Source organism: Saccopteryx leptura, chromosome 3 (assembly GCF_036850995.1).
Source record: "Saccopteryx leptura isolate mSacLep1 chromosome 3, mSacLep1_pri_phased_curated, whole genome shotgun sequence".
NCBI classification, from domain to species: Eukaryota; Metazoa; Chordata; class Mammalia; order Chiroptera; family Emballonuridae; genus Saccopteryx; species Saccopteryx leptura.
The window spans coordinates 140767040-140782380 of record NC_089505.1 but is presented as its reverse complement, the minus strand read 5'-3'; the positions used below and the strand labels follow the sequence as shown (position 1 = coordinate 140782380).

General features: G+C 38.6%; 1 protein-coding gene across 17 annotated transcripts in view; it reads right to left on the bottom strand.

Moving 5' to 3' along the window:
* The window catches only part of SGIP1 (SH3GL interacting endocytic adaptor 1), a 223780-nt gene that overhangs the window by 16625 nt on the left and 191814 nt on the right, over positions 1 to 15341 (bottom strand). For all 17 annotated transcript variants that reach the window (XM_066376506.1, XM_066376505.1, XM_066376507.1 and 14 more), the window contains one exon: positions 10256 to 10367. In XM_066376506.1, the coding sequence (XP_066232603.1) occupies positions 10256 to 10367 (112 nt within the window). The remainder of the gene's footprint in view (positions 1 to 10255; positions 10368 to 15341) is intronic.

Here is a 15341-nt window from a genome sequence, read left to right as displayed (position 1 = left end):
ATGCTATCATTTCTCTTGTATACATATATAGCAGTGAAATCACTGGGTCACCTGGTAAGTACACCTTGAACTTTTAAGCAATTGTCAAGCTTTTTTTTAAAAGACTTTATTTATTCATTTTAGAGAGGAGAGAGAGAGAGAGAGAGAGAGAGAGAGAGAGAGAGAGAGAGAGAGAAGGGGGGAGGAGCAGGAAGCTTCAACTCCCATATGTGCCTGGACCAGGCAAGCCCAGGGTTTTGAACCGACAACCTCAGTGTTCCTGGCCAACGCTTTATTTATTGTGCCACCACAGGTCAGGCCTCAAGCTTTTTTAAAGTAGAAAATATAGCTGTATAAATTTCAGTTCTTACACATATTCACCAACATGTGTTAGGGTCTGTCTTTTTAATTTTTGCCATTGTAACAGGTGATCAGTGGTATCTCACTGTTGTTTTCATTTAAATCCCTAATGGCTCTTTTTTTTTTTTTTTTTTACAGGGACAGAGAGAGAGAGTCAGACACAGGGATAGATAGGGAACAGAGAGAGATGAGAGGCATCAATCATCAGTTTTTCGTTGCGACACCTTAGTTGTTCATTGATTGCTTTCTTACTTGTGCCTTCCAGGCCTTCAGCAGACCAAGTAACCCCTTACTCAAGCCAGCGACCTTGGGTCCAAGCTGGTGAGCCCGTGCTTAAGCTGGCGACCTCAGGGACTCGAACCTGGGTCCTCCGCATCCCAGTCCAGTGCTCTATCCACTGCGCAACCGCCTGTTTAGGCTGGCTAATGATCTTAAGCATGTTTTCATGTGCTTATTTGTCATCAGTTAACTACATTGGTGAAGTGTCTGCTCAATTTTCTGCTTTTCTAATTTGAGCTTTCAGTTCTCTTTTTGAATTTTGAGAGTTCTTTATACATTCTGGATACAAATCACTTATCAGATGCATGCTTTGCAAAGATTTCTTCCCCCCAGTTTATGGCTTTTTTTCTTTCTCTTAACAGTACCCTTGAAGAAACTTTTTAATTCATCAATTTAATTTTTTATGGGTTATATCTAATCACTTTATTCTTTTGGGGTCCTATCTTTGCCAAATTCAAAGTCATGGAAATTTCACCTATATTTTCTTTTAGAAGGTATTTTATTTTTTAATTTAGTTTTGTGATATATATTTTAATCAGCTTTTGCATAAGGTGTGAAACATGGATCCAGGTTCATTTTTAATGTGTGGATATGGATATTGAATTGTTTAGCACCATTTGTTCAGAAAAGACAGTTCTTTCTTCACTGAATTTCTTCAGTTAACAATTTTGTTGTAGTTCAGCTGTACATGCCTGTGTAGGCCAATTTCTAGACCAGGGGTCCCCAAACTTTTTACACAGGGGGCCAGTTCACTGTCCCTTAGACAGTTGGAGGGCCAGACTGTAAAAAAACTATGAACAAATCCCTATGCACACTGCACATATCTTATTTTAAAGTAAAAAAACAAAATGGGAACAAATACAATATTTAAAATAAAGAACAAATAAATTTAAATCAACAAACTGACCAGTATTTCAATGGGAATTATAGGCCTGCTTTTGGCTAATGAGATGGTCAATGTCCGGTTCCATATTTGTCACTGCTAGCCATAACAAGTGATATGACGTGCTTCTGGAGCTGTGACATGTGCGTCCCGCGTCACCGGAAGTGGTACTGTACATGAGTGACGCAGCGCTTTGTGGTGCAGCCACATACAGTACTCCTCTCACTGACCACCAATGAAAGAGGTGCCCCTTCTGGAAGTGTGGCGGGGACTGGATAAATGGCCTCAGGGGGCCGCATGCGGCCCGCGGGCCGTAGTTTGGGGACCCCTGTTCTACACTCTATTCTGTTTCATTGATACATTTGGTCTGTGTTTATACCAACACTACACTGTCTTTATTACTGTAGCTTTATAATAGAAGAAATCAAGCAGTGTTAGGTTACCAACTTTTTCAAAGTTGTTTTGGCGATTATTGGTCCTTTGCATTTCCATGTCAAATTTAGAATTACTATGTCAATTTATACATAAAATCAACATAGCTCCAATTTGCCTTTTACTGCCTGCTCTGAGAAAAGTAATAATAGGCTCTTTATATATTTTTTTCTCTGCCAACAGGCACAGTGGTGGAATTGAATTAACAACCGGTTCTCTGCCCTAATGACCATTTTAGGTATAAGTAAATGGTATACTAAAAGGTAGTTTATTATTTCATACATTTAGTACTTAAACTAATTTAAGTAAAACAATAAAAGAGGTACACAAAATTAGATTGTTATAAGAAAGTGTTTTAAAATAGTATTGCAAAAAATATTAAATAATACCTGACAAAAAACAATAAAAGTGTTATTTAAGATATTTCCATATTGCTTCTTGATCGACATCTTCACTTAGAATTATTTTTGCCTATGGACGGAATGAACATTACTAGCGGCACTTAGAATACACTATTGCACAGATGAATGTTAAAAACAGAGTAAGGGATAGAAATTTGTGATTTCCACATTGGGCAGCTGCCCAGGCACCCACCTTAGAGAGAACCCTGATTACAAGTGCCATTTTAACAACCGGTTCACTGAACTCAACAAAAATTTAGGTACTGGTTCTGCTGAACTGGCACAAACTGGCTTAACCCCACCACTGAACAGGCACCATGTTAAGCTTTGTCATTAGAGGGCGCTAGAAAGACATTGTAGGAAGACAGATTTTCCTTTCTGGTTTCAGTGTGCTCGAGAGGCAGGTTTCTGTAGTATACAGGCTTATCTAGTGTCAGGCTCCTGCAGTGCATGTGGCAACCCCAATGCATAGGTGTTGCAGCCCATGTGGCTTTGCTAGTGTCTCATAGCACAGTAGCTTCCCTAGCATCTGACTCCTGTAGTGCATTTGGCTGGGCTGCCCCAGTGCCCAGATTCTGCAGTGCTAGGTGAGTTTTTCAGCTCCAGGTTTCTGTCATGTATGCACCTTCTCCACAGCTAACTTCTGCAGTGCCTGGTAGCTAGCAGTACCGACTGGCCACTACCTTACTCTGGCATCCTGCTCAGTTAATTTCGTAGTGGAGTCACTTCCCCATGAACAACTGGGAATCTGCTGGACTCTCCCTATGCTGTGGCTTGGACACTCTCAAAGAAGTAAGCTGGGGCAATCATGTGGCACATCTAATCTTGCTGGGGTCACTGTTCTTTTCAAGTTATTGCTTCATATCCAGTGTGTCCATAAAGTCATGGTGCACTTTTGACCGGTCACAAGAGAGCAACAAAACATGATAGAAATGTGAAATCTGCACCAAATAAAAGGAAAACTCTCCCAGTTTCATACATATTCAGTGCAGTATGATGTGGGCTCACGCACAGATTTTTTAGGGCTGCTTAGGTAGCTATCCCGTATAGCCTCTACAGACTCGTCACTGACTGATGGCCTACCAGAACGGGGTTTCTCCACCAAACTGCCAGTTTCCTTCAACTGCTTATCCCACCGAGTAATGTTATTCCTATGTGGTGGCACTTCATTATAAACGCACCGATATTCACGTTGCACTTTGGTCACGGATTTGAATTTAGCAAGCCACAGAACACACTGAACTTTCCTCTGTACCGTCCACATCTCGACCGTCATGGCCGTGGGCTGCTCTGCTGTATACACGGTGTTGTGTCATCATCTGCGCATGCGCACATGCTGCCACATCATCCTACAGAAACTGGGAGGGTTTTCCTTTTATTTGGTGCAGATTTCATATTTCTATCAACTTTTGTTGCTTTCCTGTGACCGGTCAAAAGTGCACCATGACTTTACGGACACACTGTATTTTGTCTGTTTTCAAGTGGAAAGGTAAATCAGTCCCTGTTTCCCCACCTTGGACAGAAATAGAAATCTCAAAAGGATTATTCTTCGTGGGGAAAAAAAGTATACTTGTTTTATGACTTTCCCATAGATCTGGTTAACTGACACTTGTAGCAGCTGTATAACTAAGTTCAAGAATGTACTTTCCAGGGAAACTGAGATTCATGCATGAAAATGTTGCTCATGTCTGAGTATAGAGAACTCTTCAATTTGCTGCCCTCTCCCCTTAGATACTATCATCTCTAACTCTGCACTGCTCTGAGTGGGAATTTCGGTTTCTGGGAGTCTGCACCTCCTTCTCCTCTGAAGACTATCGCCGAGGCTCCAGTTTGGGTACCAAGTCTGCTGTCTTCCTTCTCTGTCTTTTAGATCCATAAACCTGACTGATTTACTGGTGCTAAGCTGGTGATGAGCCTGGACTTCCTCCCAAACTGAATCTACGCTTGATATTTTACAATATGTGAACATGGAGAATATCATTTGACAAATCTAGAAGAAAATAGTAATTAGAACATTTGTTAAAATAGACTTCAGTCCGCACCATCACTCAGCATATTGCTGTTAGCAGTGGTGGCTCAGATGCTTTTTAAATGGTAGGGAAACTGCTCAGTTTCTTTCCCAAGTTGCTCAAAATGAGGTCTAAGTGGTGTTCTGGTGGGGGGATCAAGTTTCTCTTTGAAAGCAAGTCTGAAAAGGGAGGAGGTGGTCTTTCTTTTTTAAATTTTAAAATTTTTATTTATTTATTTTTATTCATTTTAGAGAGGAGAGAGAGAGAGAGAGAGAAAGAAAGAGAGAGAGAGAGAGGGCACATGAGAAAGAGAAAGGAGGGAGAAGCAGGAAGCATAACTCCCATATGTGCCTTGAGCAGCCAAGCCTAGGATTTGGAACTGGTGATCTCAGCATTCCAGGTCAACTTTTACCCACTGTGCAACCACAGGTCAGGCCACAAGGGGTGGTATTTCTTTCTTTTTTAAAATTTTTCTGAAGTGAGAATCTGAGAGGCAGAGAGACAGACTCCCACATGCACCTGACTGGGATCCACCTGGCAAGCCCACTAAGGGGTGATGCTCTGCCCATCTGGGGCATTGCTCCATTGCAACTGGAGCTATTCTAGCGCCTGAGGCAGAGGCCATGGAGCCATCCTCAGTGCCCAGGCCAACTTTGCTCCAGTAGAGCCTTGGCTGTAGGAGGGAAAGAGAGAGATAGAGAAAAAGGAGAGGGAGAATGGTGGAGAAGCAGATGGGCACCTCTCCTGTGTGCCCTGGCTGGAAATCGAACCTGGGACTTCTACATGCCAGGCTGATGCTCTACCACTGAGCCGGCCGGCCAGGGCTGGAGGTGGTATTTCTTGTCAGTAAACATTTATTGACTTCTGACTATGTAAGTTTTTGTTGAGTGGGGAGGCAATTAAAAATGAGCAAGAAAGCTTCTCCCTTCAAAGGGCTTACCAATGTTGGGTGAACTAAATAGCAGCAGCCATTACAAAGCAGTATAAGAAGCACCAAGGCTCTTCCCTCACATTACATTTCTTAAGTGCATCTCAAGCATCAGAGTCAGACTTTTGCTGATTTAATAATTCATCCGATGCTGAAGTTGATCTGCAATTTTCTATATAAAAATTAATATTTTCAAACTATATTTATTAAAAATAATCTTTGACCTTCGTGATTGCTCCTGTCAGTATACAATATGACTACATTTCATGAGCCTGGATTATGAAAATCTAAAATAGTGCAATAGGAAAATATTAACAAATTTACTTTATAAATTTGTTTTTTGAAATTATGCAAATCCTGACAAAGGAAACATTTATCAAGAATGGCAAAAGTTCAAAGGCAACTGTCAAGTGACTTATAAACTGGGGTTTCCCACAGTCAGCACTATGTTAGCTGGCCAACAGGAACCCTGGTCCAGGAAATGTGTAAACTTGATTTATATAAGGTCATCAGAAATGCATCCCTCACAGAAAATGTGACTTCCATGTACTGTTTCTATAACTCAGCCCATGGTCTTCTTCTCAAGCAAAGATACCTCTGTGCACATGCAGCTCTCCTTCCTTACGATCCCCTTTCACTGGCTTAGGTACTAGGCAAACTCTTTTCTGTATTTGATCTCAGTTTAAAAACAGGTCTTTCTGAAGCTTTCCTTAATATTCTCTCCATTCAGTCTTTCTTTTCCTTTTTTCTAGTTTCCGTGGACTTATGCACAGACTTTTTTTTAAAACTGTTTTATAGTTTCTTGCACATACCGTACCTACTATTGTGAAGGCCAGTAGTGTGTCTTAGGTTCTGGGAAGGCAAAGGTGCATAACACAGAACCCAGTGCAGAGTACATTTAACAAGAACATAGGGGGTTTATTCATTTTTCCAGGCATAATGTAATGCACTGGAATGAATAGTGAGAAACAGGACAAATGTGGTCCTTGCCCAAACCTCCAGTTTAAGCAAGGAGACCAACTTTTGAATAAATAACTGAAATATGATGATAAGGGAAGGATAGAATATAGCCAAGAAACCTAAGTTTTTCTAGGGGATTAGAGAATTGACCCCTAACACCAGGATTGTTCAAACAGGAGCTAATAATGGGCGATACCTTTTCCCAGCCAGCAGCAAAAGTCAAGGTGTTCTGTGCCTATGAGCTACTGAAAAAGACTCAGATGTCAGAATACCTATTACAGGTTTTCTGAATACCCAGGGAAAAGGTGTAACTATATTTGGATGGATTGTATATCATAGTATAAAATAAAGTAGTAAGCAGATTTATGTTTCCAGTGTGTGGTCTGAACACAAATGGGTAAGGCTTTGATGTAGGATCAGAGGCAACCATGGTTGAAGTTAAACCCACTTTCCTTTTGTGCATCATTCTCTATGTGGTGCTATGTTTGGCTTTATCCTCCTCCTTCCTTCCTCACCTCATGATCAAACTTTTGAACTTGAGTTGTTTCCTTGAAAGTGAATAATAACAAGGGAACAGCAATTAAAATGATTCACTGGCTGGAGATAAAATTAAATTTAGAAGAATGTCACTTCATGATCCGTTCATAAATTTTAGGCCTCATAATTTCAATGAAATATATTGTAACTCTTATCTACCAATATACAGTACATACTGCAAATATTTATGGCAGTATAATTAAAAACACTCAATATATGCAGTCCTCCACAAGTCAAAGGCTCAGTTCATATTGAAAGGCATAGGAGCCCTGCTGGTTGGCTCAGCAGTAGAGCATTGACCTGATTGATGTGAGGATGTCCTGGTCAGAGAACACGAGAGGCAAACATCTACTTCTCCCCCCTACCCTTTCTCTCTCTCTCTCTTTTTCTTCTCCTCCCACAGCCATAGTTTGATTGATTTGAGCACGTTGCCCCAGGCGCTAAGGATGGCTCTATGGAGTCTCCACCTTAGGTGCTAAAAATAGCTCAGTTGCGAGCATGGCCCCAGATGGGCAGAGCACTGGCCCCAGATGGGGATTGTCAAGGGTATCTGGGTTGGGGCACATGTGATAGTCTGTCTCTGTATCTCCCTTACTCTCACTTAAAAGAAAAAAAAGAAAGAAAGGCATAGGAAAAGCACTAATATTAATTTGGTTCAGCTGCCAATATAGGTTTCAATGGATGAACTGGGGAGTGGGAGCGGGAAAACACAAACATTCAGTCTATAGAACCCTGGTTTATCTCATGTAGTATATACAACTTAAAATCATGGTACTTGCTTGCTCTAACAGTTTAAACTCATACCTCTGTATAAGGTAGCTTTTAAATTCTATTGATATGTGGATGTAGCAATAAACTTTCTGCTCTGAAGATGAAAAAGAAAGAATAAATGGTATAAACCAGAGTGCTATAGACTGGAACCTAATCCCCAGTGTGATGGTATTTGGAGGTGGGGCTTTTGGGAGGTGATTGGGTCATGAGGGTAGGACCTTCATAAATGAGATTAGTGCCCTTAGGAAAGAAAGATACCCCACAGAGCTCCCTAGCCCTTTCCATTATGTGAGGTTATATGGCAAAATGATGTCTATGAACCAGGAAGCCAGCTTTTATCAGAAGCTTAATCTGCCAGTTCCTTGACCTTGGATTTCCCAGCCTCCAGAACTGTGAGAAATACAGGGTGAGCAATAGTAAGTTTATAGTTGTGAGTATACAAAACACAGAGTTTATTCCTGTATTATTATTTAAGCATTGTATTATTTTCCATACAAACAAATGTAAACGTACTTTTGCCCCACTGTAAACTACCCAGTCTATATTCTGTTATAGTAGCCTAGATGGACTAAGATACCATAGTCTACAGTGTTTGTTTCTCTATAATCATCTGGGTGTAGAATAAAACCTAGGCCCTGGCAGGTTGGCTCAGTGGTAGAGCATTGGTCTGGTGTGTGGATATCTTGGTTTGATTCCTGTACAGGGCCCTCAGGAGAAGCAACCATTTGATTCTCTACCCCCTTCCTTTCTCTCTCTCTCTCTCTCTCTCTCTCTCTTTATCTCTCTCTCTCTCTCTCTCTCTCCCCTCCCACAGCCATGGCTCAATTGGATTGCATCGGCCCCAGGCAGTGAGGATGGCTCTGTGGAGCCTCTGCCTCAGGCACTAAAAAATAGCTCAGTTGAGAGCATGGCCCCAGATGGGCAGAGCATCAGTCCCAGACAGGGGTTGCCAGGTGGATCCCAGTTGGGGCACATGCAGGAGTCTGTCTGTCTAGCTCTCCTCTTCTCACTTGGGAAAGAAGAAAAATAAAAGAATAAACCTAGATATTTAAAAGGACATGGCAGTTAGGGAAGTTGATAGATGCCACAATTTGGGCAGGACACTTAAAAGTATAGTTACTAGTTATATTCCTTTCCCAGCATAATATTGTTAGATTTAGACTTTTAAAAAACTAATGTTTCTCAAGTATAAAGAGAATTCATGATTAATCATACAGATTCCAACTTAAAAAACATGTGGAAATCCAAGTTCTAATTATGCTATACTTAATTATTACTGTTTAAAAACAATTTTATAAAAGAGCCTAGTGTTCTATATGCACATTTAATTTTTTCTTGCCATTATTTTCATAGATACTAAGTTTTCTAAACCTTATGCTTGCAAATAAAAAATAAAGAAAAATTATTCACACCTAGGTTTGTCCTTTTTTGGCCATCAAATTCAGATCTGAATCTACAAATGAAACTAGTTTGACTTAGGTATTTAGTTTAGTTTCTGTCTAGACCAGTGGTAGTCAACCTGGTCCCTACCGCCCACTAGTGGGCATTCCAGCTTTCATGGTGGGCAGTCACGGAGCAACCAAAGTATAAATAAAAGATAGATTTAACTATAGTAAGTTGTTTTATAAAGATTTATTTTGCCAAACAGCGAAAATTCGACATAAAGTACTTGGTAAGTAATTATTGTTATATGCTTTAACTTGCTGTAATTCTGCTTTATAAATTTTATAAAGTAAAGTTACTTCCCTACTTTATAAATCACCATTACTGTGGAACTGGTGGGCGGTTAGAAAATTTTACTACTAACTGAGATACAAAAGTGAGCGGTAGGTATAAAAAGGTTGACTACTCCTGGTCTAGACCAATAATCACCCTTAATTTTATGTATTTATTTCTTATTTTGTAGCTCATGAACCCCTTTGTGAAAGTGATAAATGTTGTAGATCCTCTCTCTGGACAAATGCTCATAGGCATACACACATAAAATAAAAATATAATTTCAGAAAATCCATAGTGTTCCTGAACCTTTTCCATTGGACCTCTTATATAGAGATAAAATTTAATTATATTACATATACATTCAGGTCAAATCCCTTGTCAATACGCACTGATATAAGTGAAATTGGGTTTCTGGAAATAGATAGTAGTGCATTTTCCCTTAGAGGTTTTACTTTCCTGAGATTATAATTTGTTAGGTCATTTTTTTTTCATTTTTATTTTTTTTTTTTGGTCCAGTTTTTCTTTACTTAGTAAGGGTAACATATAAGTTGTCCTCTTACTTATCTGGGTGTTATGGGAAGTTTTTTTCCACATTCTTATTCCAATGCACCATTGTTTTAGTTTATATGTAGGTGATTCCTGTCCAGGAATGACAAAGGTAATAAAAGATATGATCGGGACATTTACTTTTGTGAGATAATAACTTTTCTCACTGTTGACAGTTGAGTTAGGGTTTTCTGTTACTTGTAACCTAAACTAAATCAGAGATTTCTGGGTAGTAAGATGTAGATTATTGAACCTTTTGGTACATTTTTTTTAAAAAGCAGTGAATTAATGTTTCTAATTAAATTTTCTCTTCCATTCTAGGTATTCATTTATTAATGTTAGCTGGACTTCTTTTGGTTTTAGAACAAGAAATTAAGTAGTTGTATTTAGGGTGTCCTCTGCTGATTAAGACAGAGTTTGGAGAATACAGTGGAGCAAGCCTCAGGCTTACTTGCTGGGATCTGCTCCTTTGAAATAGGCGTTGACTGTTTCTGTAAATGCTGCTGCAACAGGAAGGGTGTCCTGGGCCCCCATGGTCAGGGGGCTGGGTCCTCTGGAAGAACCTGCACAAAATGAAAGTGTTTCATTAATATGGGCATGAAAGATGTTTTAGTATATGTGGAACTGTACTAAAGGATTAAAGAATGAAACATACTACTGAAAAAGAATTAACATCCTAAGAACTATAACTCTATATATTCAACACAGAGCTCAAGCATTTTAAAAGAAATATTTGGCTGGTTTACAGACAAACACAGTTGAAATTAATTCAGTTATACATTTTACTACGGAAAAAAAATCCAAGCAGAAGAATAAAGTCCCAGTGGTTTCCAATGTTTTGCATAAAGCATAAAGCAGTATTTGCATGACAGTTTGTATAGCAGGTAGGTTGATAAAGAAAATTATTATCTTCCTATTTGAGCATTCACCCTATACAATTGCCCATAAAACTTTTAGCATTTCTTCCTGTTAAAGAGGCAAACAGCCGTTGAGTACCATGTTACACTTTGCCCTTTTCTGGATTATTTCCCAATTACCTTCATATCAAGTAGGCTCAAGATTACATGTCTGAAAAATGCACAACTAAAATGTACACAGTGACTTAGCACAAAGACATAAAGACATCAACTCACACTATTAAGAATAACAGCAGTGCTCATGTTTATTGAACACCTGTTACATATTGAGCACTGCACTGGATCCCTCACAAGAATGATATCATTCAACCCCACATCAGCCCTGCGGGATAAGCATTACTATTCCTATTTTATAGATGAGAAAACTGAAGCTCAAAGAGGTAAGTGACTTGCCCAACACAACCAAGTTAGGTAAGTGGCAAAACTAAAATTCAAACCTAGATTTGCCACCCTATAAAATTCACATTTTTCTTATTATATCACATAAATGAAGCATTTTCTTGTATGGTTTTGCTATAACTTGAGGTTTTCAAAAGGAACAAAGGTTTTGAACTGTTATCTTTGATATTAATTGCTAGGCATAGTACTGAACAGTAAAATTTTAGTAACTACAAAGTATTTAATTATGTCCCACGCTACTGTGTCTGTTCCTGTCAAACAGAAACATTTACTGGAACCCACCCATCATGAACTATATGTTATGCTTTTTTCCTTTCATCTTCAGTAACTCAGTCACTTCTCTCCTGTTCTCTGGCTATGAATAATCTACCGTTGTATAGCTCTCTCCTCAATAAAGTTTTTCTTGATAATTCTAGTTCATGTCAGTCTCTTCTTTTTCTATCTTCTCTTGGCTTTAATATCTAGTACTTGGTAATTGATCATAACAAACATTTGCTTACTGTCTGCTATGTATCAGGTGTGACAGTGCTCAGGATTCAAAGAGAAATTAGAGAGAATCCTTGTCCTTCTGGCACTGCAGTTCAGTGTGCTAACATCTCAGCAGCATTAACATCAGCAGCATTCCCTACCAGCATTCCCTCCATCACCATTACTTGCTGCATACTGACTATGTGTTTTACATATACTATCTACGTGAACATTTGAAGGAAGCATTATCTTCATTTTGTAGTTGATAGAGCCAAGGCTCAGAGTTTATACAATTTGTTCAGTCTTGCACAGTTGGTATATAGAATATTTAAGAGTGGTACTCAGAAAATTATAAGTTCAAAGTTTAGGCTCTGGGGCTATATTATTTTGCTGCCTTAGTAGGGAATTACAACACATTTGAGGGCAAGTAAACAATTGAAGTACCAATAATGAGTCTTACGATGGATGTCTAAGTTTTTGCTGCCCATAAGACTGTAAACATTTAGAAAGAAGATATAATGACATGAGCTTTTTTTGTGAGACCTTCCTAGTCCCCCAAACAGAGCCAGAATCACATTGACCTTTTATTAAATAAATTACCTATTGTTGGATTTCAGAAAGGTAAAGTTTATGCACATCTATAAATATAGAAGGCATTTAGACTAAACAGAGGTCATTATTTATAATAGTGTTGCTCAGTTTATTTGTTTACTCATTAGTTCAAATATTTGTTGAATGAATAAATACCTTCCTGAAATAGAATGGTTACAGTAACTGTTGGTTAAAACTTGGAAAGGGGGCTGGATTCTCACCATTGTATCAAGATCATAGCCACCATATTATTGGAACTTGGAATTTTGTGAGGGGATAGATCTTTAATCAAATTATTAGAGCAATTTGATAAAAACTTTAGGAATGGTATGAGCAAAGCTCTATGGAAGCACTTCATGTGTGGCTAGGTCCAGGAAGTTTTCATTGAGAAGGTGATAAGGTAGCTGAGGTTTGAGCATGACTGGGTTCTCAAGATGGGGAGAAGAAAGATGCTCCAGCATATACATAGGTATACCATGTGTTTGCTGAGTTCACATGACATTTTAAGAAACCACAGGAAGTGTTACATTATTATTATTATTGTGTGTGTGTATATATATATATATATATATATATATATGAATGTGGTGGGTATCAAAGGGAGAGACAGAAAAAGATGAGGCTTGGGGGGTTAGAAATTAGGTCATAAAGAGGTTTGTGTAAATACTTAGGAAAATTTGTCTTTATTTTACAAGTGACTTATAGGCATTAAAATCATAGTTATGTTTTTGCCTGACCAGGTGGTGGTGCAGTGGATAGAGCATTGGACTGGGACATGGAGGACCCAGGTTCAAAACCCCTGAGGGTGCTGGCTTGAGCGCAGGCTCACCAGCTTGAGTGCAGGGTCACTGGCTTGAGCGTGGGATCATAGACATGACCCCATGGTCACTGGCTTGAGCCCAAAGTCACTGGCTTGAGCTCAAGGTTGCTTTGCTGGCTTGAGCAAGGGGTCACCCGCTTTGCTGTAGCCCCCAGTCAAGGCACATATGAAAAAGCAATCAATGAACAACTAAGGAGACAAAGGAGCTGCAGTGAAGAATTAATGCTTCCCATCTCCCTTCCTGTCTGTCTGTCCCTATCTGTCCCTCTCTCTGTCTCTCTCTCTGTTTCTGTCACACAAATAAATCATAGTTAAGTTTTGATAATTTAATACAAACCTATGGATGCTTTTCAGAGCAGAATGCACATAGACACAGCATTTATATAATTTGAAACAGAATTATAAAAATCTTAAAGTCCTTGGAGGTCCTGGAACTGAAGTTAAGAATATTGTCTATAGAAGATGGGAGGGCTTTGAAGTATTTGAAATAAGGCAGTTACAAGAGGGCTTGAGTTTAGATCACTCCAGACATAGTGTGATGGATAATTTAGTGAGGAAGACAATAATGTAGGTGTGATGACCTCTTAGAAAAAAAAAAAAAGATAAAAAATGGTGAGAAATGCAGTTATTTAGTAAATAAAGAGAATGTCATGCATATTTTTCAGGTCTGCAAAGCATTTACTAGTCCTCTATAATATTCTTGTGAATAAAATAGTGAAATTGACTAGATAATAATAAACTAATCAAGTGATTTGAGAATTAGATGAATCATAATATCCAGTGATCATGAATCAGTGGTTTTATGTCCATTGAAAAGAAAGTCTCTAGTGGATTATCTCAGAGATCTTAGTTTGGGTTCTTCAGTGCTTTGAGTAAAACTAAAAAATATGGTCAAAATGGTACATTGTAGTGGTTCACAATGTGGAATTTGGCATCAGACATACCTGGGATTGATCTTATCTCTGACCCTTGTTATCTATGTGATCTTTGACAGAATGATGAAATAATACCCACTTTGTGGGCCTGTTCTAAGGATAAAATGAGGTAAAGCAGTTAGCACAGGGCTTGGTCCATAGTAAGCATTTAATGACTAGCTATTTTATGATTATTATCACAATTTAAGATACTACAGAAGTTATCTTAAATAGTAAGAGACTCATTGAAAAGCCTGAAAATTATCTCATACTTTTGCAATACTGAGTTGGTATTGACAAGAAAAATATCGGCAAAAACAAATGAGGAATTTTTATATATCAAGATTAACTTTGGGTGATGGGTATATAGCACAATTCCCTATACTGATGATGTGCAAATATTTTCTCTAAATCTGTGTACTCTGGTTGACCAATGTCACCCTGTTAAATTTAATTGTCTAAATAAAAAAAAATCATGATAAAAATGATTAAACTTGTATCAAACAATTGTTGTTTAGGAAAAAATGGTTTGGTGGAATAACATGTGAAAAAATATTTGGGGGTTTAGTTGATAATCAACTTTATATTGTGGGTTTCAAACAATTTGCATATTGGGTTATACCAGTGGGTATGTAACAGACAGATCACTGGAAGTGATGATTTTACTGTTTTATGTTTGTGTGCTTTGTTTTAAAGCTCATCGGATAGCAATTAGAATAGTTATCCACAACTAAAGATCCAGCTTTTCAGTGTAATAAAGTATAAGACCATTTGCATTGTTGGTCTGAATGTTTATGTGCCCCCAAATTTCATATGTTGAAAACCTAATGCCCATGGAGATGATATTAGAAGGTAGGGTCTTTGGGAGGGCATTGGGTCATGAGGGCAGAGCCCTCCTAAATGGGATTAGTGTTTTTATAAAAGAGGCCCCAGAGAGCTAGCTTTTCCTTTCAGTTAGTAAGCAGTAAGAACAGAATTAGGATTCAAATTCTAAATAAGACTGCCTGACTCTGGATCCCACACTCTTGCCTACTCTAGGACAATAGCATCAGAGCAAAATTATGTTAACATCTGATGGCACATTTGAAATAGCCCAGAAGGATGAGTTGCTGCCATCAGCTTGTGGAGTTCTGACAAAATAGCAACCCCAGGGTCTTGGAAAGCAATCGGCATGCACACTTAGGGAGTCCTGAGAAATGGAAAAAGGTACACACAGTCACCAGTGTGTGAGAATATTTTCTGAAAGGCTGTTTTCTGTGACTCGCATTACCAAGCAATATCTCTCTCACACACACCCCTCCACACACACATACCTTAAGGCTAAGAAGTAGTTCCTAATAATAGTGTGAAATCTTTAAAAGAAAAGGTTCTTAATTTATGAAAGCATTTCTTGATTAATCACTTGAAATATGAATATATGGGTATGGA